We start from the raw sequence: 25,642 nt of genomic DNA on the forward strand, positions 1-25,642 counted from the left end.
AGTAATAATACAATAGGTAGTGGCCGAATGAAAACCTCTAGATCATGCAGTAAGGCCTCAGGTCGCCTCATGGCAGATATAGCTGTTCTGCCACAAAACACAAGGCTGTGGCCCGGATTTGGGCCTTCTGTTTCATTATGCTGTAGAGCACGAGTCAAACACCAGTATAAATTGCACATGGTAAGTGAGGGTACTAGTAAAGATTTTGTATTGGGGCCCTGGAGCCCCAATACCACAAATAGCTTATCCATACAAGGGCTAGCTGTCGGCTTCCCATCGCTCTAGCCATAAACAAAATCCTGGATAACCCCTTTATGTAACAAACCACAGGCAGGACTTGTTCTTAATGACATGTCTCATTACTATTCAGATGGTGAGCACTAATCTCCAGGGTTCAGTGGTTGCTGCTAGTATATGTTTGTGTGTCTGTCCATGGAGAAGGTATTTGGGAGACACCGTGTGTGATCCCTCAACACTTAACACCCCGTAACGTAAGAGGTGGTTCTGAATTAAGCTGTCATTGGAGAAGCCTGAAGACCCTCAGCATGGCCAACTAGTTTATACTTTTAGCATTGAACGAATATTTTCATCACTGTTTTAACAGCCTAGCTTCTATTCACACTAGCGTTATAGTCTTCATTCATGACAGAGCATTGACCATGCCGTATTTGAGATCCCAACTTTTTCTCAAGGAATCCCATTGACTTATCATGGAATCCTTTAGGTGTTTCAGGTTCCGTTTCGCTACATAATTTTCATTTACATTATTCTTCCTATCAAAATATAATAGGAACCAAAGTAGAAATGTGAACAGGACCTAAAGAAGAAGACATAAGTAAGCTAACAATCATCCCTTGAAGCTCAGTCCTCAGTTTTCGTATATGTAAGCAAGTTTAGTGGCATGTTAAAATGTATTTATCATTGTAAAAGCAATCCGCCACCTTCAACAAGCTTTATCTGGGCAGCATGTTATAGAGTCGGAGAAGCTTAAAGGGATTCTATCATTGGATATCCTTTTTTTCTGACTAACACATAGTAATAGCCTTAGGAAAGGCCATTCTTCTCCTACCTTTAGATGTCTTCTCTGTGCCGCCATTCGGTAGAAATCCGGGTTTTCTTCGGTATGCAAATGAGTTCTCTTGCAGCACTGGGGGCGTCCCCAATGCTGCAAGAGAAATCTCCAGCGACGACCTCCATCTTTTTCTGGAATGCCCTCTCCCTGCGTCGTCTTCCATCCTGGGTTTCAATCTTGTAAGCCTTGGGCAGAGCCGACTGAGCATACCCAGTCCACAAGAAAAGGGCCGCTTACACAGTAAGCTGGTGTAAGCGGCCACAAGAAAATGGCCACTTTCTTTTGGCCACTGGCATGCGTAGTCGGCTCTGCCCGAGGCCTAGAAGATTGAAACCCAGGATGGAAGAAGATACAGGGAGAGGGCGCTCCAGAAGAAGATGGGGGCATCGCTGGAGAGTTCTCTTGCAGCATTGTGGACGCCCCCTGTGCTGCAAGAGAACTTATTTGCATATCGAAGAAAACCCGGATTTCTACCGAACGGCATTGGGGAGAAGACATCAAAAGGTAGAAGAATAGCATGAAAAAACAGTAAGATAGTCTGCACTGCATCCGAATTCCATAAAATTTTACTTTTAAGCCAGCATAGTTAAGATAAAGTTACAAAAATATACAAAAATGGCAGTAGGAAAAAAAAAACATACAAAAAGTGGTTAAAAACCTGGTCGTTGACGCGTTTCGGGGTGTTCTACCCCTTAGTCATAGCGTATCAACGTAGAACACCCTGAAACGTGTCAACGAGCGGGTTTTTAACCATTTTTTGTATGTTTTTTTTCCCTACTGCCACTTTTGTACATTTTTGTAACTTTATCTTAAATGTGCTGGATTAAAAGTTAAATTTTATGGAAATCTGATGCAATACGGACTATCTTACTGTTTTTTCATGCAAGTCTTTGCTCCACAAGTCCAGAGGAGTTTCAGTCGCGCACCCCCAAAGATCCGGTTATACTCTGTGAGCTACAGTCTATATATATTTTTGTACTAGAAGAGTAGCCTTTCTTAAGGCTATTCCTACGTGTTAGTGAGAAAAAAAAAAGGGAATCCAATGATCGGATCCCTTTAACGTTGCTGTAACATTATAGAATTGTTACGCCCCTTTCTTAAAAACGAAGCTTTGCTAATGTTAAATCTGATGTATTTGGTTATACTCATTATCCAGAGAGTTGACCAGACAGTTTGTGTAAAATCCGCTTTTTCTGCAGGGTGTTTGCGCTAATGTAGAGTAGTGGTTATGCAGCTTTGTACTCACTTCTAGTGTGAACAGGAGTGATCAATTGAAAGCGTCTCAATCCCAGCACGCCTAGAGAGATAAGTTAACACACCAGTGGGATTTTCTAGGACCCACCTAGATGCCACGTCTGTAATGTGCTAACAAGCTCATTTTTTTTTTCTCCCTCTTGCCTCTTTTTTACCTTTCTGCCTCAGAGGAATAGCTTAGAAGTTCAGCGAACTAAACATAATGAAAAGCGCCACGGGAGGCAGAAGAGAACTGTGTTTTTTTTTTTTTCTTTTTCAGCCAAATAGAAAATTAGTTTTGGTAATACACAAAGGGCAGTTTTTCATGTGCAAGGGAGACTTGCTGTGAATCTGAAGATTCTATTAACTGCACAGAAATCAGCAGCTGGGAGAGACTCCTGTAGTCTGCAGCCTGTCCTCACTACACGGATACACACCTCCGATCGCAAGATTACAAAGGACACTTGCAGCAAAGTAGCAGTTTTATTTTTATTAGTTTTTTTTTTCTAGATAAAATTCATTATATTGGTTTGTTTAGCTATATGAAAAAAAAGAGGCAGAAATAGATATATTAAGACCGGGGCATAGTATGGCGGTGTTATTATTGTGAGCACTGGTAACAGATGCACCAGAATAGGAGACTCCAGCTTTTTAGTAATTGTGACACATCTCCGGAATCCTCTGCACCATAGATTTCCACTATAAATTTCTGGTGCAAGTTATTAGAAATCTACTGGGCTCATCCTTGAACGGCCTCCATTCCCCCTAGCTTTAATTTTTTTTTTGTACCATACTCTTACTTTTGCTAAAAAATGCAACTTTTCCTTGAATCCCAGAAAACGGGAATTAAAGGCATTATAAATTTTCCCGAGACATTGGCTGCTCATCACGTAGGGTTGACCCAAGTTTTTTAGTGGAAAGTTGTTGGCAGCAGCCATAACTAGGAACCCGTTACATCTGAATGATTCTTTCCCATGAATTCTTCACATCTTTATTTGTGTTTCCATTTTTCTATTCAAAGACATATATTGGTAGGGCAACGACATAAAAAACAGACACAGACAATGCCCAATGGAAACCATTGACCATAATGGAGTCCATCAGAATCCAATGAAGCAAACAGACGTTAACCTAACCAAACAGCTACTTAAGGAGGACCTTTTGTGTTCTCAAAGAATATTATATACTGCTAGAAAGCAGACAGTGTGCTGGATTCAGCTTTCCCGATATGTGCCCTGATGCTGTAGATGTCTGTGCCGTTAGTTCCAGCACCAATATCTCCCCACTGTCAGAAAGACTTACAGCCTTGCTGGGCTCTGAGGAATGTCCCCTGAGACAGTATTCTTCAGGCTGGGGGCGTTCCTCACCAGGCTGTAAGAACAGCCTTTCTGACAGTGGGTAGATATCAGTGCTGAAACTAACAGCACCGGTATCTCCACCATCTGGACACATACTGGGAAAGCTAACAGTATACTGAATTCTCTAGCGGCATATACCTCATACCTGAAAGGTCCTCTTTAAAGCCTGCCTAATCTTTTAAGAATGTTATAGGTGTGTATACCTGGCAATAATATTTCTTGCCATTATATGATTTCTATTTAGCATTTTTATCAGTTTTCCTAGCAGCAATATCATATATTTCCTTGGCCTAGATATGGATGAGAGAGAATCTGTCAGTGCCGGTGTCTCTTCTCTCTCACTCAGCTCCAGTCACTCCTCCCACCTCCGCTATCTGTAGACTTCTATTGTAAATTTGCCTGTTTTGCAGATCATTAATCTGCAAGACTAGGACAGCATCAGAGTAATTTCTTCTGTTATTTGCATATAACTACGATGTCAGTCACTTGCTAATTCCACAGCCAGTTATTGATCCAATTTATTTATTTCTGGGAATTTGTACCAATAATTGTCTAATGCAAATGAAGCACAGTCACATCATTCATATCAATCAACTAGTCTACTGCTGTCTTTGTATCTTGCTGAACAAGCCTGGATGGCCAACTCCATAGTTATATATTCTATACCAGCATGAGGCTACACAGGAGGCTGAGCTTAGCTACATATGGAACTATCGATGACATATAGCAGCTTATTAAAAGGAAAATCATCTCAACGCTATCAACTTTTTTTACTTTGCTATTTTTAAAATGGTTTTATATGTTTTAGGACAAGTAAGGTATGAGATATATATATATATATATATATATATATATATATATATATATATGATAAAAATATATTTATAGGCAATACAGTTATATGTGTACAGATGGGGAGATTGCTAGAACGTACGACCATCGTAAAATTGCAGGATTAGTTATTATGGATTTCTAACCACGTTTGATTTTCTTGCTGGTTTTTGTCGTTGCTAAATATTACACTATACTTTATTAATAAATTGCAATATTCAAAATTAACAGATTTTTAATATTCTGTGACTTCTGTGAAATCCTGTATTGCTTTATTCTTTCACTGGTTTCTCCATTGAGACCTGCTCCTTACTTCTCACTGTGTACGATGTATGGGTTTGTGTATGTAATGAAGAGAATATGTGGGGGAATGCTCCATTTTATAATGCCTGAGCTATAGCTATGGGGGCGACCCTACCCCATTGTCTCTTCATTTCACACAGCCTGTACACAATACACCCTTGAAAAGCGGTGAACAGTTCTCAGTAGATAAGGAAAGAATAAAGAGATGCAGGATTTCACAGAAAGGAGCCAAAATCAGTTAAGTATATTACACAAATGCAGCAAGAAAATCAAAAGTTGCTCAAAAGTTTGTTACACTTTACATATTCAAGTGCTACAATGTAGAATTGTTTGTTTTTTTGATAACTGCAACCAAATGGCTATCAGGATGTCTTCAGGCCTATCAACCTCACCATGTATGTGTTATAATAGTGTCTGTGATATTACTGTTCATCTTCTAATACTCTTCACAGATCTGGAGAAATTTATCAACCCACCTAAGGCTAGGGCAGTCACTGCAAGGTGGATGGGATCCCATTGAATGACATCTACTCCTTGTATACGGTATATTAGTGGACACGCTGTGATTTGAAAAAAGTAGCGGTTTTAGGAATCACAGTATGTCGGTTATACCTATGGAAATGTCGGTGGTTTCCCTATAGGTGTAACGGAAGCAGAAAGTCCACAGAGGAACTTTCTGTGAAAAGCCCTGCCGGAAAAACCATTATGCATTGCCACCAGGTTTTTTCTTTTACATGGAGTCTTAGCCTAAACAAATTCTCGGGTGTAGATGAGCATTATTATGGTGCATCTTTGGGGCATTTCTGTATCTTGCACCACAGATTCAAATAGGCAGAGAGTGGGGCAGGCAATGGCAGGGAAACCTTGATTCGACATAGTAGGAAATCTACGTCGGTTCCTGGCTGGTGTAAATTTCCAGTCTGACTCACTGACCTGTGTCTGATTTATTCAGGAGCTGGAGTCTCTTAATAAGTCTTGTGCAGGGCTAAACTGGCTTAGGAAATGCCAGACTTATTAAATGCCCCCCGTTCCATTATTCCTTGAGACACAAGATCTAAGGTCAGGAGTAGGTTCAATTGGTCAAGAATAGAGATGAGCGAGTAGTATTCGTTTGAATATCGAATCCTATTATAGTCTATGGGAAAAAGCGGAAATGTTGTTCCGGTTTCCACGCAAACCAAAGTTCGACACCTTGGATCCTCCAAGTTCCGGAAGTAGCAGGATGAGCAGCACAAGGAGGTTTTTGCATTGAATTCAATGGATTTTTCCCGCGTGGTATTCGACCGATACGAGTATTCGATCAAATAGTCGTATTCGATGGAATACTACTCGCTCATCTCTAGTCAAGAACTCTTTGTAGCATTCTTGTGCATGCAGTAGTAGGTGCACAAGTCTAGTTTCTATGCTGTATCAATATGGTTAGTATTAGTCGTGGCAATATTATCAATGGCGTTCCACAAGACCTCACACTCTGCATGAAACTGGGGATGGTAGACCCTGTGTCTAGGTGCAAAAACATTCACCTTTCCCTTTTTGCTCTCTGAATGTTTTCCTCTTAACCTCTAAAACCCAAAGCTTTGAGGAGCGGATGCGGTACTTGGATCTCATCATCCAGCAACACTTGGAGCCAAGCACCTTTGAGGATTATGCTGCGCAAGTCTTCTGTCCAGCTCCACACCATAACCACCATCATTTGATGAATGCACGTAAGTATTTATCCCTATAGTGTTTTACTAGTGATTTTTTTTTTTATTTCATCTTTTCATATTACCTCCAGGTTATTGAGTACACGCGATGCACATTTAGTTTCCATACAATTCCTCTACAAACCACTGAGCATTCCTTTCCCACTGTTCACATAAATAGGATCGGTCCGGTCTTGATTTTCAGGTTTTATGCTTCACAACTGGCCGCCATTCCTTTGGTTGGCTTTGTTAATTGTACATTTTTGTAGCTATACTTGAATTTTACCAATGAAGAGCCCAGTGTACGTATTTGGCACACAAACAATAGACCCTGCTCAGAATTTCAGCAAGAACCTGTTTACATTGCCGCCTTGGAACAGGTAAATCTTGTTCAGCAGATTGTGTTGCTACGTTGATCTATTTTCTGAAAGTTCACAACATGTTGTGCCATCTGGCTGCAAATAAAAAAAAGTTCAATTACGTTTTCTCTTTTATGTGTGAAAATACTGCTACTGCCTGACATTCTTCCTTTTGGTTAAAGATAATACACACAAATTACATCAAAGGTGGTCTTGGACCAAGTCTTTTGGATGCTGTTCTCTGCACCGCATGACGTTGCTTTATTAAATAACCGCAGCATACAGCATTTATTGGCCTATTGTGTCCTTTGTCTACAAGACCCATTTCTTCATATTAGCGGCCGTCTGCCCAGGAAATGTTCCACAAGCTACTGTGTAGTCTGTGAAACGCAGAGGCTTCCATGTACATCATTGATCTGTGCTGACCCCTGGACATGCAGTGAAACATACTACATATAAATACAAGATCTAAAGGGAAGAGGCAGTGGTGTGCAAAAGTTATAGGCAGCTGTGGAAAATACTGCAAGGTAGGAGTGCTTTTCAGAAATAGAAGTGATAATAGTTTATTTTTGCAAATAAAGTTCTAAGCAAATGAAGGAAAGAGAAGTCTAAATCCCATTAATATTTGCTCTGACCTCCCTTTGCCTTAAAAACCACATCTATTCTTCTAGATATCCTTGCAGACAATTTTGATGGAACTCGGCACGGAGGTTGTTCCCACCATCTTGGAGGACTAAGCACAGATCTTCTGTGGATGTAGGCTTGTTCCAATCCTTCTGTCTCTTCATGTAATCCTAGACAGACTGGATGATGATGAGATCAGAGCTCTGTGGGGGCCGTATCATCACTTCCAGGACTCCAACAGATATTGATGGGATTTAGATTTTTCCCTTCTTAATTCACTGTCTTTTGTACCATACTATAACGTAGATTGGATGTGGTTGGAACTTCTATTTACTGATCAAAAGAAAGGAAATTAGAACCATTATTGCCATTAGATTTTAATGCATTATCAATTTTTTAAGGAAGAACTCTGAAATAAAAATCTTTAAGGGCGAGTTCACACTTTGGCCCGGTCTCCGCTTTGTGGGTTTCCGTCTTCTCCCCGAGAAACTGGACTAGAGACGGAAACCTGGCAGTCAGTGTCCGCCCGTGAGCATCTTCTGGTCTCCGTGGCTAAACAGTTTTCTTTTAACTGGACACAAAGTCCTGCATGTCCGACTTTGTGTCCAGTTTTTAAAAAAAAATGGTTACGCTACAGAGACGCAGAAGACGCTCACGGGCGGTCACTTTGCAAACCCATTCAAGTGAACGGGTTTGAAAACTGACAACCAGTTTCTGTCTCCTGTCCAGTTTCTCTGACAAGACTGAAACCTGCAAAGCGAAGACCGGGCGCAGGTGTGAACCCGTCCTTACTATTCTGTCACTTTTGACAGAATACTCTATCATCCTCCCCAATACCTGGCAGTTACTTTAATCCACATGCCACCTTACAGACATCCTAACACCTTCACTGTATTACATCAGTTCTTTGTCTTGCCCTAACCTGGTTACTGCAACCATGCATTGCATTGAATCCTTTTGAGACCTCTACTATTCATACTGCATGGGCAATTTTGGACACAACTCTAACCTGTCCCTAAAGGTACTCATACACATTAGACATTCACTTGAAATTCGTTCTGTTACTGTACAGTCATGTCCATAACATAGAGATGACGTCCAAAGCGAGAAGGATGGTGCAGCATGTTATCGGTGGGGGTCTGACACTTTGCCAGATCAGCCTTTCCAGCAGCCTCCATGCACCACTTGTAGGGGACAGGAGTTTGAGCAGTTGGTTCCTATTCAAGTAATAACATTCTGCAGCAGCCTGGCTACTGTATAGCACTGGTTACAAGAAATTGTAGCAGTGCTGCTTGAGTTAGAACAACCTGGACATGGTCCCTGTCCTCTGCAGCAGCTTCCAGCATCGGGAGACTGCCAGAACAGCTTATCTGTGCAGAGTCCGATGGTCAGACCCCCACAGATCAGATACTAGTGACCTATCCTGTGGATATGTCTTCAGTATGAACAATCTATTCGGTACCAGAAGAAACGTTTAAGGTGGTCATACACAATTGATGAATCTTAGCCAAACTTGCTGAGTTTTGGGTGGCTTGCTGACAATCTGTGTATGAAGTTTTCAGGCATGTTCCCTGATTTGAGAAGGGGGGGGGGGGAGGTAAAAGATGAGGCGCAGACATTTGCCTTGTCTTAGAATAGGACACATTCTCTGAATAACCGGGTGCAACAATTTTTGTTGCAAGTGCCATATTAAATCCGAGGTTTGCAACTTTTTTATGCAACAAGAACACTGGTATAGAAGACAAATCATATAATTTATTAATCTCCAGTCACTGCAGCAGAATCTGCCATGTATGAATTCGCCCTGAAATTTCTCCTTGTTCTATTGGTAAATACTTATCCGCCTGCGTGTGAATATGTGCAGCTTGGTCATTAGCAGCCCATTACTTGTCCATCTATCTTCGGCTCATTTAAACAATTGGCTTAGAAATGATTGTGATGATCATTTTTATTGACATCTGAGACGCTAAGAGTTAAATCTATAAGAGTAATTCTGGCTTCCTTTAATGACTGTCAACAATCAATGATGAAGGGGCGAATCTTCATTTGATAAGATGGTTACAAGGGTTGTAAATTGCTGTAATAAATAACATATGATCTTATTCTTTCCTTTGTAAAATGAGTCTAATTAATCCCTATTAAGCCAATCAAAGATACTTATTTTTATTACATAGCAGTGTGAATTATTGCTGTATCAGTCTATGAAGCGAGAAGCCTAGAAGATCTTGGGGCGTGTGTATCCGACTATGATCACATCTGATATTGTTGATTTACTTAAACAGTATAAATGATTGGTATTTTTTATATTTGCTTTATTATTTCTTCTCCTTAGATCATTAAACCTCTGTTCTCTTTATGAGAGGTAAGCCCTGATTCTCCTTCTTCTTACTTTTCATGCTTTCACTTTCCCATCACACTCATTGCCACTAAATCACCACTCGGCGAATGAGCCTCATTGGAGGAAGCCCTTACTAACCCGCATGTCTCTGCGCTATGCATGAAGCTAGAGAATGGCTACTAGCCCAGGTCTGGCGGCTACAATGACAATATCATGTTCTCAGTGGATGCAAGAATGGATCCGATTTAACCAATAAGCCCGTTTAAAGGGACTCTATCAACATGACATTATGCTGAGCACCATCTTTGCTTTAGATAGATCAGCACTATTACCTGGAAAGAACTATAACTATGCAAGTGCAATAAAGGCATCTCAAAAGTTTCTATTTTTGTGACCCGCCCCCATTGCACATGAGCCTTATTTGCATATTTCTAAAAACAGTAAATGGTCAAGGTTCTAGAGGTGTGAAGGTGCTCAGCATAGTGTCCCCTTCAATCCACTGCGGTTCACTTGTTACTGAGTTTTCTGGTGACTGGTTCCCTTTAAGAGTATTTTATTTGGGTGGCTTAAGACTTTTGTTTGAGATATATTGCATGGTCATTGTATTTGTCTGCATTGTGTATGTAGAAAGGTTATACAATTGTATCTGTGCGCATTAAAGGGGCTCTATCATTGGGAAAAGTCATTTTTAGATAAGCACATCCTTGCATAGCCTTTAGAAAGACTATGGCACATGTATTTTTTGTATGTAAATCGTCTCAGCAGATTTTGAATAATTCTGTTTTTATGCATATGCTAATGAGCTTAGACCGTGCACCGGAATTGTCTGTATGCACTGTCTGCTCTATGTGTATGTATAGAAGAGATGAGTCATCAGCACAGCAGCCTTCCGGTGCACGGTCGAAGCTCATTAGCATATGAATAAAAACGGACTTATTCAAAATCTACTGAGGCAATTTACATACAAAAGGTACATGTGCCATAGTCTTTCTAAAGCCTATGCAAGGATGTGCTTATCTAAAAATGACTTTTCCCAATGATAGAGCTCCTTAAATACTGTACTATACTTAAAGTAGAGAAAGTCACACAAACCTGTGCAGGTTAGGGGGCTGTGACAAGGTGCCATGGGATGGCACAAAGCCAAAAGTGAACTCCACTGATCCAAACATTGCATTAATGAGTCTGGGCCACATAACAGAAAGTAATAAGAGCTCCCTGGCAAAGTGCACAGTCGTGTACATGGGGGCTCACATCATAACATATGCGGTTTGCGAGAAAACTTCACATGGGTATTTGACTGCCGCCAGTGACCTGCACTGAACCATAGATTGCATTAAAGGGAGTCTGTCAGCACAAAAATCGGCATTAATCTACTCACAGAACCTTGTAGGGCTTCTGATACTGTTTCCAATTATTACTGCTGCTCCATTCCTGAGAAATTTTTTTTTTATCGTTATGCTTGGGAGTTGGAAGGGAGCTTTATGGGCATTTACTTTGGTGTTCAAAGCCATTTTCATGTGGTTCAGCAAGTGCAGACCTGAATGTAGTATATAATATACACTCACCGGCCACTTTATTAGGTACACCTGTCCAACTGCTCGTTAACACTTAATTTCTAATCAGCCAATCACATGGCAGCAACTCAGTGCATTTAGGCATGTAGACATGGTCAAGACAATCTCCTGCAGTTCAAACCGAGCATCAGTATGGGGAAGAAAGGTGATTTGAGTGCCTTTGAACGTGGCATGGTTGTTGGTGCCAGAAGGGCTGGTCTGAGTATTTCAGAAATTGCTGATCTACTGGGATTTTCACACACAACCATCTCTAGGGTTTACAGAGAATGGTCCGAAAAAGAAAAAACATCCAGTGAGCGGCAGTTCTGTGGGCGGAAATGCGTTGTTGACGCCAGAGGTCAGAGGAGAATGGCCAGACTGGTTCGAGCTGATAGGCAACAGTGACTCAAATAGCCACCCGTTACAACCAAGGTAGCCAGAAGAGCATCTCTGAACGCACAGTACGTCCAACTTTGAGGCAGATGGGCTACAGCAGCAGAAGACCACACCGGGTGCCACTCCTTTCAGCTAAGAACAGGAAACTGAGGCTACAATTTGCACAAGCTCATCGAAATTGGACAATTGAAGATTGGAAAAAACGTTGCCTGGTCTGATGAGTCTCGATTTCTGCTGCGACATTCGGATGGTAGGGTCAGAATTTGGCGTCAACAACATGAAAGCATGGATCCATCCTGCCTTGTATCAACGGTTCAGGCTGGTGGTGGTGGTGTCATGGTGTGGGGAATATTTTCTTGGCACTCTTTGGGCCCCTTGGTACCAATTGAGCATCGTTGCAACGCCTAAGCCTACCTGAGTATTGTTGCTGACCATGTCCATCCCTTTCTGACCACAATGTACCCAACATCTGATGGCTACTTTCAGCAGGATAATGCAATGCCATGTCATAAAGCTGGAATCATCTCAGACTGGTTTCTTGAACATGACAATGAGTTCACTGTACTCCAATGGCCTCCACAGTCACCAGATCTCAATCCAATAGAGCATCTTTGGGATGTGGTGGAACGGGAGATTCGCATCATGGATGTGCAGCCGACAAATCTGCGGCAACTGTGTGATGCCATCATGTCAATATGGACCAAAATCTCTGAGGAATGCTTCCAGCACCTTGTTGAATCTATGCCACGAAGAATTGAGGCAGTTCTGAAGGCAAAAGGGGGTCCAACCCGTTACTAGCATGGTGTACCTAATAAAGTGGCCGGTGAGTGTACATGCCCACTGACGCCATCCTCCACCCAGAAGCTTGTACCCTGGTGCCTCGCTCTGTAACGTTGGAGAATGGCATTGGTCAGTGGGCCTGTCACCAGAGTCCACCATATAAACCCAGCCCTGGAGATATGTAGGTAAGGGTCACCTGAACCAGACAGTGTTTCCTTCATGTGATTCAGTGTCTGCGTCGCTGAGATGTTGTTTATTATGTCAATATGTAAATGAGCCTTTGCTGCTCCAAAGAGCTAATCTGCATATTGACAAAAACCACTATCTCTGTAACAGAGACACTGATTCACCAGAACACCACGCCATAGGATTCAGCTGACAGACTCCCTCTAAGTAAACCCACTCACCTCTTATTGTGGTTTTAACTATGGAGACATCTTGGTACCAATGGCCATATACCCTCCATACATGCCCCAACTCTATCAAATTTCACTAGAAGTCTGTCATCTAGTGCCCTGATGATTTCTATTCAGTGGTTTATGGCCGAAGTCACGAAGAAGGCGGTGACAACGTGTGGTGCAAAAGAAAATGTGGAAATCGAGCTCCTGGTGGGCTCTTCCAGAAATCTGCCTTATGGTTATGACACCCCCCCACCCCCACCCCCATGGCTCACATAAGCTTACACAGTGATCCATCTTCCCATGAGTCGTCTTCTAGCTATTTTGGATTCAAGCAGTTAATGGGACGTGTTGAGCTCTATTCAGATCGCGCTTTATTTCCCATACATTTGGCAGATCTGTTTAGCAGGTGCAAAAAAAATGGACAACGACAAATGTCCAAATAAAACAAAAAAAAAAAAATTCTATCCTTTATATTGGACAAACTCAGAAGTATGGACAGAAACGCGCTGTTTTGTGTCCATTTTTTGCATCCATTAAATGGATTAAAAAATGTAATCTGAACAAATGGAACAAGAAATTGGAGGCGTTTCCCAAAACAACCGAACAACCATGCTGCTGTCCATTGTGCAATAGTTATGGGGAAACCCACAATGTTAATGTGAACAGAGCTTTACCTAGATGTTTTATTCTAAAGATACACCTTCATTGTTATCATGAAGCAGAACATGCACGGCTTTACTGAAGGGTCACGTGTGTAGGGGCCTCCTCGCTTATCTGACACTGCATGGTGGTGGAGGTGGAGGGATACCTTCTATGTTTACTGTTAAATATACATATGCCATTATTTTTACCATTGTTTATTCACCCTGCATTTCATTGTATGCATTTATTTCACTACTTTTGCTTATGTATAGATTTTGGACTGGGGAATAGAAAGGGAATTTTGATGCTCCAATGTGTAATTTTCCTTTGCTTTCATAGTGTATAGAATATAAATAAAAGCTATATATAATGTAATGTGTACCATAGCATATAAAAGGTAATAATTAGCTTAGTATAATATAACTATATAATATAAAAGTACTATTGTATGTATAATAAAACCTTTACCGTAATATAGTATAAATAATACACCCATATAGTTACCATACCTATATAATATGTGCATTAGTAGATGTGAATATGAAAGTATCATAATATGGTATAGTTTAATGACTCAAGATATCGTATAAATGTGTATAACATAATAAGTATTAATCATAAAATAACTACATAGTTTGTATTACTAATACAGTATAATATGTAACACTTATAAGTATATGGAATATGTGTGTAACATAACTACTGTTATGTAATATAATACAACTCTACCATAGATGTACCATCATATTTTATGTATAATATTAGTATGTAACATGTCCCATAATAAAATATCTACATATATTATTTCAAGCTTTTTGGTATTGTTGACCCCTCCTTTAGGATAGGTAGAACTCCTAGCACCCCCACCACTTATATAATAGAAAGGGCTGCAGATTTGCATTCCCTCCATCTTTACCAGGCAGTCTCTTGATGCCAATACCAGGCCGGGTCACTACAGAACGTATGGCGCTGCCTGCAGAAATTTTCTGCCAATTTAAACCTATTACCCCAGTTTCCACCAGCTCTTTATGTATATTATTATTATTTATTATTATTATTATTTAGTGTTTTTCACATTCCATGTTTGTTTTTTCCTAGGCACTTTCCCAAGTGATGAACAGAACGAGATGGTATTGACTCAGGGTGAGGGTTCAGAATTGGCATCGCCTATGTCACCCCGGACCAGCAAAAGTCGCATGTCCATTAAGCTACGGCGTTCCTCTGGTTCTGCCAACAAGTCCTAGCTTCTATCTACTCCTCATGAATGGGATTTGCCACGTGCAGGGGAAGTCGGGCGCCACACATTCATGTTTGCCTTTGCGGCCAGGTCACACTCCCTGTGCTTTTACCCCGAGTTTGTTTTTAGGCGTCACTATTTTATTTGAGTGAATAACACTGGACTTTTAGATATAATTTAAGGTTTTAAGTCTCTGTGGTTTTATTGGTTCTGTATAATGCAGGGTGCCATATGTATATCTGCTGCTTTTATCATTTGTTTCCATTACCTGTGGCCCGCGGGGTTCACATACTTGTATTTACGTTCCTTCTGCACCCAGCGTGCTGTATATTTATTACTGATATTTTTGCCTCTTGTTATTATTGGAGGTTTGTTCAGCTGGCTTTGTCTTTTCTTTGGACCACCTTAACAAATCCTATAGATATAATCGGTTCACCTGGTTTTACAAGGATATATATTATGCAGCAATATCTATATAAGGTGTGTTTGGTTCTCCTTTTTGGTCCAATGAAACCAGATAAATATTAAATGTAACACGACTAGTCACGTAATATTTTTATACATGTATTATTTTGTTATATATATACATATATATATATAAATATATTCCTTTCACAGGCCTGCTTCATGTATTAAAATTTCATTTAAAAAAAAAAAAAAAAATAGCCTTTTCCATTGGGCCTGTTGTCGTATAGAAATGCAAGGGAAGCAAAGGGGGCCGAGTTTTCTTTTCTATTTGCCTTGTACTTAGAGGGTCATTCCATGATGAGGAAGTGTCCTTTTCAGGTTTTGTTATGCTTTTATATGCTGGAATTGATATGGATAAAACATGTTACGGTTCCATTTGTTTTATTACACATGGCCTTGTATATGCAATGGAGAATGTCAAACGCCATGGCCACATGTAACTATAACGCTGAATGCGCTCGCCTACAAGAGCGTCCTCCTGTGGTCCTACATGACCTGGCAGATCAGGACTTTACCACGGCAGCCAAGGAGGACACACTCTTGTAATAAATGCTTCTAGCACCTTCACTAGAGATGCCAAAGGACTGAGCAGAGACTGGTCTGATAACATTTCACCCGCCGGCTGAGTAGATAGTGCTGCTTCCATTCTCCACCTTGTCTTAGGTTTGCTTTTAATGTCGCCACTTTGTTGAGCACTGATTTTTTTTTTTTTTACATCCGCCATGTCACTCTTTGGTTAGGTCATGACTATATTAATGAATGCATTGTTCTCATTTGTGTCACAAATAATAAATCGAAAACCATTTTTGCATTAATGTTTTATTTTTCTCTTCTTTAGATTTCATTACAAAATTCTCAGGTTTAGAAATGGTCGCTTACATAGGACAGACCACAGACTACAGGTAGACTGAGACCGCTATACCCACCAAGTAGCGAGAGACTGCTTTAGGCTAAGGCCCCACGGGCCGCAATCGCAGCGCTAAAGCGCTGCGAAAAGAACCGCAGCGTGAACGCACTGTGGTTGGTTCGGCAGCGCTTTGAAGAGAAAGTTCACAGAGTTTTCCTCTGCGGACTTTTTCTTCCCATTATATCTACGGGAAAGCCGCCGGCGTTTCCGTAGATATAATTGACATGCTGCGATTTGCAAAGCCGCGCAACGCCGCGCATGAATCCCATCCCCTTTCCTTGCACTGTAAAACGCAGCGATTTTTCCCGCAGCGTTTCTGCCACGGGCAAATTGCAGCGTTTACGTCCCGTGGGGCCCCGGCCTTAATGAGTTATAGGTGGGAAAAACTTTGTGTTTTATTAAAGGGAAACTGTCAGCAGGGTTTAAGAACACACATTCATTTTGGGAACAGGCTCACAGTGATGATCTTTCAGATGTGGCTCCTACTTTCAACACAGTACTCCTTCACCTGTATAGAGTCACGTGGGAAATTCGCTGTCCAGAACAGTCAAGGGGGCTTAATTGACATCTGTAATTTGGCTACATTACCTTAAACCATCCCATAGCTGTGCCTCGCCTCACTGCGCCTGCACCATGTACCACTGGAAGTGCCTTGTGGTAGTAACAGCAATATCTGTGGATAGTTTGATTGTGGATCCCTTTAACATTATGGACACCCAGTATACAGCACCATATTAAATTGCAGCATAGTGTATACTGCACCTACTGTCTAAATAAAGTAAACAAAGGCTTGTTGAAAAAGTCGGACATGATGTTCAAGGGAACTACCCATAGAGGGCAGCAAACAGAGGCACTGTTTTCCTATTTACATCTTGGGAAACAGTTTTGCATATTTTTCCCATAATCCCCCCAGTGGAGCTAAAAAGGCTTTTGGTAAGACTCCATACAACTGAGAAGGAGATCTCTCCTTAGGGAGTGATGATATCCCTGGATAAATTGAGCGCAGAAAGTATGACGCAAAGGGCATTTAGTGCGCAGTAGATTGGTCCCTTTACGTGCATATTCCTCATGGTAAAATTGCAGTTGCAAACCTCATCCAGTAGCAGCAACCTGTCCTTCTATAGCTCTATAAAGAAGATATTACATTTACCGTATTGTGTATACAGCTGACTGGCCGTTTGCCTTGTGAGAACAGTGTGTTATAAGCCCAGATAATCCATTGTTAACTGGCGCAGGTCATTGCTGCACTGGTCAGACTACAGATGGATGGAGCTCAAGGTCTGTGGACAGATGGTGCAGTGGGTTGGCTGCTGGACTGTGACATACATACAAGCCCAAACCACTTACTGCAAGGTGTAACAAGGAGGGCGGCAGATTCCAGATGAACAGGGCAAGGTGTAGTGTCCTCCCTACAGGTCATTATCACCTTGCAAGGAGCCAGGGATGATAGATAACGAAGGACAAAATTCATTCAGCTAATCATATCCAAATTCAAACACATGCGTGGTCCGGGATGCAGGGAAAGCTGGGTGGACTTCTGTCAGCATTAACGTAGTAGAGAAAATAATCTAAAATCCAGCATCAACTGTTGATCCACAGATAAAGGTATGTATAAAATGTAACTTTTAATGAACATGAATAAAAAGTTACAAAGTAACATAGTGGAAAAACGTCTCAATACACATCAAAGCTACGCGTTTCAGGGCGTCCGGCCCCTTTGTCATGGCTCCAAAGGGGCAGCACGCCCTGAAACGCATAGCTTGGATGTGTATTGAGAGGTTTTCCACTATCTTACTTTGTAACGTTTTTATTCATGTTCATTAAAAGTTACATTACATACATACGTTTGTTTATCTGTGGATCCTCGGTTGATGCTGGATTTTACATTATTTGCTCTACTAGCCAGGGATGATACAGAGTATAGAGTTATAGGTTTACATGTTAGCAGGCTTACATTCAGATTTTATTTTATTCAAAATTCTAAGAAAAATATTCAGGCAATGAATATGACAATTATTATATTTTGACTATTTTTGCTCTATTGGAACAGCGACCTCAGTGCACATTATTACTATGCATAAAGCTAAACCCAGTGGGAAGAATTCATGCACTTATTTATGCCAATTGGTAATATCACTTGCATCTGAAATAGTGCACTGGTTTAGAATTACTATAATCTTGTTATTTATGGTCCAGTGTAGTAAGCACATAGACCATTCACCGGGCATTTCACATAGTATCAGTGCCTGGATATACAGGGTGGCCATAAAATAACCTGAGGTGTTTGGAGTCGTGTGCAGGCTGACCCAATGAACGGAATTGCCTGAAAATTTGTATGTGTGCTAATCAAGGCATGGCGAAACGGGCGGCATGAAAAAAAATTTAATACGAAAACTCCCCACCAGGGGATAATGTGGCGCTGTACAGTGAGCGCGCGGCGCAAAACCCGTCTGTCAATACTTGGGGATGTCCCATTTGGATCACCGACTAGCATGACTGTTCAGTGTGGCCGCCATCATGCATGGTGAGCATGCTCATCCTATGCAGAATGTGCTTGACGCTTGCGTGTAACATCTCTGGTGAGATGCTGCGTACTTCCAATGTGATGCGTTCTTTGAGGTCAGGCAGGGTTTCGACATTCCCCCAATAAACACGCTCCTTCAAGTGTCCCCACAACCAGAAATCACAAGGAGTGAGATCCGGAGAGCGCGGTGACCACGCTGTAGGTAATGAGCTGCTCAAAATCCTGTCATTGGGAAAATGTACACGAAGAGCGTTCTTCACAGGATTTGCGATGTGAGGAGGGGCTCCATCCTGCATGAAGGTGATCGTCTGCAGACACTGCCGCTGTTGGAGTTGGAGAACGACCACTGTTTCCAGCATTGTCCAGTACCTCGCTGCTGTGACGGAACAGGTGGCAACCCCGGTTGGGCCCAAATCTTCGAAAAAGAATGGTCCGATCATGAACGATGAGGTGAACCCACACCAAACGGTCACCTTGGGCAAATGCATCGGAAGCCCCTCGAGCGCACACGGGTTTTCATTGGCCCATATGCGACAGTTCTGTGTGTTGACCGTTCCATTCAGGTAAAAATGCGCTTCGTCACTCCACAGGATATTCCATGGCCAATTGGTATCCACTTCCACTCTGGCCAGAAACATTAATGCAAATGTCATGCGGGTGTCATTGTCACGAGTAAGCAGTTGGTGATTAAGGCTGAATTTGTATGTCCGCAAGACATTTCATGGATCTCACTCCTTGTGATTTCTGGTTGTGGGGCCACATTGAACAGTCATGCTAGTCGGTGGTCCAAATGGGACATCCCCAAGTATCGATAGACTGGTTTTGCGCCGCGCACTCATTGTACAGCGCCACATTATCCCCGGGTGGGGAGTTTTCGTATTACATTTTTTTTTTTTCATGCCGTCCATTTCCCCATGCCTTGATTAGCACACATACAAATTTTCAGGCAATTCCGTCCATTGGGTCAGCCTGCACACGACTCCAAACACCTGAGGTTATTTTATGGCCACCCTATACAATAGTGAAGCCTCTTCTAATGCTGACCACATGTGGCAGGAGGACATGTCTGCCCTAGACTTCTTTCCTTGAGTCAAAGAGGACATTTCACCAACTCTTTGCATCCTTCATTAGCTCCTCAACTGATTCTGGTACAATTGGAATTTATTCTCTAGCCCCAGTTAGCTCCAGCACTTTTATTTTCTGAAGGTTGGCGGTCCTAGGTTGGAGTAAAAATATAGGGACCGTCCATATGACGATAGAGCATAATTGCAGTGAAACTAACGGAAATGATTGCTTAAGAATGGAGGGGACTAGAGTAAAAATTTCAACAGTGACAGAATCGGTGGAGGAGCAACTGTTGGACTTGGTAGAGGTGATAGACTCCTCCTCTTTTAAATTATTTTCCAAAATTGGGGCAAAAGCAGGCAATGGTGCAAAATAACAAAAGAAGTATAATTTGCTTGTTATATTGCCCCGCTCCTCTAGCGCCACCACATGCAGTGGTTGATTTGTTGTGCTGCAGCAGAGTTGACTACACATGACTGTAGTAAGTCAGTAAATTGTTGCAGCTGTCACGTGTTATCAGTGAAGCCTCACCACTACAGCCCAGTAGTCAAGGACAAGCTGGAGGTAAGTAGCTTTTCTGTTTTTATACAAGTGCATGCCTTTGCCCCAATTTTGCCCCGTTATGGTCTTTTAGGGTCCATGCAACACAAGGCTTGAGAAACCACTTTGGAGAGCGCGAGCCGGCTGTTGTCTCTTGCCTACGATTCTATCGCTCCCTCCCAAGAGATGTTTTTAATGCACTTTAAATAAAGGACTGTGTTTTTAAGAAGATATTCTGCCATGTGGTAAGTGCCCCCCCGTTTTTGTTCTTTTTTCCTGCTATATAGATGACAACACTGACGCATCATTACATCCACTACTGACAATAGATGATGTCACAACTTGGGCCCTATTTACATCTGCGTTCGGGTTTCATTCGGGGAATCTGCTTGGGTTTCCCCAAATGGAAACCTATACGCATTAAAAACCGGTTACCTGGGAAACCCGTGGACCCATAGACTATAATGGGGTCCGTGTGGTTTCTGCACGAAACATGCGGAAAGTCCTGCCAGCAGCACTTTTCTCTCCACATGTTTCTTGTGGAAAGCACACAGACCCCATTATAGTCTATGGGGTCCTTGGGTTTCCTGAAGGTAACGGCTTTTTAATACATATAGGTTTCCATTTGGGGGGTCCCCAAGCGGACAACCTGAGCAGAAACCCGAACACAGATGTGAACCAGGCCTTAAACTCTCCCATAGACCACAATGAGTGGATTTCAGACTAATGCTGCCAATGGCCATGATTGTGCTGTAAAAAAAATACCACGCTCCCGAGCTTACGAGCGCTCCCATTGAAGTGAATGGGAAGTGTTCGGCAGTCTGCCGTAACGTCGGCGTGTACGGCTGTGATACACGCCCGGCGTAACTCCGTGTTAATGCCCCCTAACAGAGTAAAGGAGAAACTCAGGCAAGAAAATGTACTGAAAAATAGGCTAAAAATCTGAAAATAAATACAGATACAAAGGACTTGGTTTGGTGCCCCACTCACCGGGGTCCTCATAACAGGGTCATGGTCTGCTATACAGTCATACATATAATGCATCGCACATCGGGGGCTCATGCATAGATGTAAGCCCTGTGCACTGACCCTGTACAGCAGCATATGGGCTCCCCATGGGTCCATCATTACAGACCCATAGGCATTCTGATGCTGTCTGAAGCTTCCATGAAGCAATGTAATTTCCTTTAGAAACTATCCTTCTAGGGAAGAGTAATGCAAATGGAGTAGAAGGAAATAAGGTATAGTGCTATAGCAGCCTATGGGTTCCTTATGGATCTGAGCAATAGTGGACTTCCCAAAAGGAGACCCGAATGCAGATGTGAACCAGGTCTCAGACTGTGATCTGTAATGTAAAGACATGTCAGTGACAACCTTGTATTGATGCATGTGATAAAGAAATGATACAATATATAAATCAAGTATTTTGGGAGCGAACGCAGATGTGAATGGGGCCTCCTGTCAATTATACAAAGATGAGCAGCGCTACAATTACATTGCCTATCATCTTCTGCAGAATGGGTCTGCAAAGGCTGACTGGGAGCCAAAAATGTTTATAGCTGCTGCAGCATGTTATACAGACCTGTGCCCCTTCCCATACACAGCCTAAGGTAGGGGTGAGCAATTCATTTTCCCATGGGGGCCACATGAGAAATTGTAACGGTTCTAGAGGGCCATGCGTGCTGTGGTAAATTTAGCTCCACCCACTTCTCCACTGACTCCGCCCATTCTCAATCATTTTTCCCATGTGCCCTACAAAGTAAAATCCTCCTACGGTCACCCTAACATTATACACCACCACGTTATAACGTTTCCCTCCAAATGTCCCACAATATTAAGTCCCTCTCCTGGTGCCCCAGTATAAACCAGCAGAAACTAGAGGGGACATTAAACTGGGGCAGCTGGAGGGGGACATTAAACTGGTGGCAACTAGAGGCAGACATGTCCCCCTCCAGCTACCCTCCATGGTTTAATATTCTCCTCCAACTGCCCCATAGTTTAATGTCCCCCGACCATGTGCATTCAGTTTAACTGCCCCCCTACATCTGCCCCTAGTCCCCCCTCTTGCTCACAAATGCTGTCTCTTCTCTCTTTGTCATCCAGCAGCCCCCTTTGCCAGCAGCTTGCATCAAGCACACAGTCCCGTGTGGCTCCGCCCACTAACGAGTCATAGTTGATAGGATAGGATGTGATGACATCATCACAGGTCCTTGAACAAACTTCCACGAGCTATGAGGGCCGGATAGAAGCAGTCAGAGGGCGGGATGTGGCCCGCGGGCCGTACATTGCCCAGGTCTGGCCTAAGGCCTCATGCACCAACCATGTGCACAGTCAGTGTGCTGTGTTTTTCACGGCTAGCACACTGACCCATTCATGTCTATGACATGACTACGTATTTTTATGTTCCGGTGTATGGAGCCGGGAGCAAAACTCAGAACAGATCTTGTTCACTGGCCTCAATGAATGGTCCTGTGCATGTCACACAGTCCTTATGCACACGACCATGTTTTAGTTCCGTGTGCGATCCTAGTTTTTCTTGGATATCGCACTGACCCATTCATTTCAATGGACTCATGCACACTACTGTGTTTTCCATGGATCTGTATGCAGACCGTGAGTCTGTGCCACAAGCTCAGAGCATGTCCTACTCTACTCAGTGTTTGCAGAAGACTATGGGACACAGAAAACAATGGATGTTATCCATGTAAGGTTACCTAGCACCAGGGGGTTTACTGAACACTTTTTGTTCAGCACAGGGCAAGAAAGGACCTCAGACACGTCTTCATGAGCAGGATATTGTCCTAGGGAGATCAAAGTGCCTCCAGGCCATTCATCAGAATTGCTCCATGTTCCTCCAGACCATTCCTTAAAGAAAACATCGGAGCGATCATGTGACCTTTTCTAGGGATAGGGACAAGCTAGTGACATTTCCTGTGTTCCATTTTTTTTTTTTTTTTAATCTGCAAATACGGATAACACACTGCTGCAGTACTAGGCTTTGTTTCCGACATATACCACTGATTCTGAAGACACAATGATGAGAATGGACCTTCAAAGACTGAATAATGAGCAGTAATGTGCGGAGCGCAAATTGCACACAGTCATGTAAATGTGGCTTTATACAGTCGGGAGCCAAAAATGGAAGCCCTGTAGAAAAGTAATGTGTGGCCTTAGCTGAAATAGAAATATCTTCTGTTTATCTCAAACCAGCAATATAACCAGTATTATAAGTCTGTTACTTCTCTGGATAGACCGATAGACCTGACTGTACAAGATACCGTATGGCTATGTATGTACAAGATACCATATGTATGACTGTACAAGATACCATATGACTGTACAAGATATCCTACAGTATTCCTGTATGTATGACTGTACAAGATACTGTATGACTATCTATAATATGTATGTACAAGATATGATATGACTGACTGTACAAGATACCATATGACTGCATATACGACTGTACAAGATACCATATGACTGCATATACGACTGTACAAGATACCATATGACTGTACAAGATGCCGTATGTATGACTGTACAAGATACCCTATGCCTGTATGTATGACTGTACAAGATACTGTATGTATGACTATACAAGATACCGTATGACTGTACAAGATACCGTATGGCTATGTATGTACAAGATACCATATCACTGTACAAGATACCCTACAGTATGCCTGTATGACTGTACAAAATACTGTATGACTATCTATAATATGTATGTACAAGATATGATATGACTGACTGTACAAGATACCATATGACTGCATATACGACTGTACAAGATACCGTATGACTGTACAAGATGCCGTATGTATGACTGTACAAGATACCCTATGCCTGTATGTATGACTGTACAAGATACTGTATGTATGACTATACAAGATACCGTATGACTGTACAAGATACCGTATGGCTATGTATGTACAAGATACCATATCACTGTACAAGATACCCTACAGTATGCCTGTATGACTGTACAAGATACTGTATGACTATCTATAATATGTATGTACAAGATATGATATGACTGACTGTACAAGATACCATATGACTGCATATACGACTGTACAAGATACCGTATGACTGTACAAGATGCCGTATGTATGACTGTACAAGATACCCTATGCCTGTATGTATGACTGTACAAGATACTGTATGTATGACTATACAAGATACCGTATGACTGTACAAGTTACTGTATGTATGACTGTACAAGATACCGTATGGCTATGTATGTACAAGATACCATATGACTGTACAAGATACCCTACAGTATGCCTGTATGTATGACTGTACAAGATACCGTATGACTATCTATAATATGTATGTACAAGATATGATATGACTATGACTGTACAAGATACCATATGACTGTATATACGACTGTACAAGATACCGTATGACTGTACAAGATGCCATATGTATGACTGAACAAGATATCATATGACTGTATGTATGACTGTACAAGATACCATATATATATATATATATATATATATATATATATATATATATATGACTGTACAAGTTGCCGTCTGATGTACAAGATATTGTATGACTGTACAAGATACCATATGACTATGTATGACTGTACAAGATACCATATGACTATGTATGACTGTACAAAATACCATATATATGACTGTACAAGTTACCGTATGACTATATATGACTGTACAAAATACCATATATATGACTGTACAAGTTATCTTATAAATGTATATATGACTATACAAAATATCGTATGACTGTACAAGTTACCATATGTCTGAATGTACGACTGTACCAGATACCGTATGACTGTACAAGATACCGTATGACTATGTATGACTGTACAAGTTACCGTATGACTGACTGTACAAGATACCGTATGACTGTGCAAGTTGTATGACTATGACTGTACAGGTAATGGCTCTTGAATATTGAAACACATTTAAAAAAAAAAAAAAGTAATAATTTTTGAAACTTTGAATATGTACACGTTTTACTTTACATGTTCAGGTGACCTTACCGAAAAGTATCCCCTAGCAACAAGAAAGGGGATAACATGCCGATCAGGGGGAATCCAACTGCTTGGACCACCACAATCTTGAGGATAGGGAATCCATTGTAGCCCGCAAATGAATGGCGTAGCTGGTTGTACACGTCACTTCATTCACTTCTATGGCACTGCTGGAGATAGATGAACATTGTCCATGATCAGTAGATGGCTCCCCTGCACGAGGTAACATAAAAAGAATTGGAATACCCCTTTATTCTGGGGAAGGGGGGGGGGGAGAAAACTAATTTCAAGCATCTGAGATGTTCGCACACA

The 25,642-nt window shown here is 41.7% G+C and overlaps 1 protein-coding gene across 5 annotated transcripts in view; it reads left to right on the forward strand.

Moving 5' to 3' along the window:
- Window positions 1-16,095, forward strand: part of RALGAPA1 (Ral GTPase activating protein catalytic subunit alpha 1) — a 138,040-nt gene extending 121,945 nt beyond the window's left edge. For 4 of the 5 annotated variants that reach the window (XM_075282853.1, XM_075282856.1, XM_075282855.1 and 1 more), the window contains 2 exons: window positions 6,373-6,503; window positions 14,674-16,095. In XM_075282853.1, coding sequence (XP_075138954.1) covers window positions 6,373-6,503; window positions 14,674-14,819 — 277 coding nt within the window. In that variant the 3' untranslated portion in view covers window positions 14,820-16,095. Of the gene's footprint in view, window positions 1-6,372; window positions 6,504-9,797; window positions 9,828-14,673 lie in introns of all 5 variants that reach the window. The other variant, XM_075282854.1, reaches the window with a different exon arrangement.
- The last annotated feature ends 9,547 nt before the right edge of the window (window positions 16,096-25,642 follow it).

The sequence above is a fragment of the Leptodactylus fuscus genome, chromosome 7 (genome assembly GCF_031893055.1).
Source record: "Leptodactylus fuscus isolate aLepFus1 chromosome 7, aLepFus1.hap2, whole genome shotgun sequence".
NCBI classification, from domain to species: Eukaryota; Metazoa; Chordata; class Amphibia; order Anura; family Leptodactylidae; genus Leptodactylus; species Leptodactylus fuscus.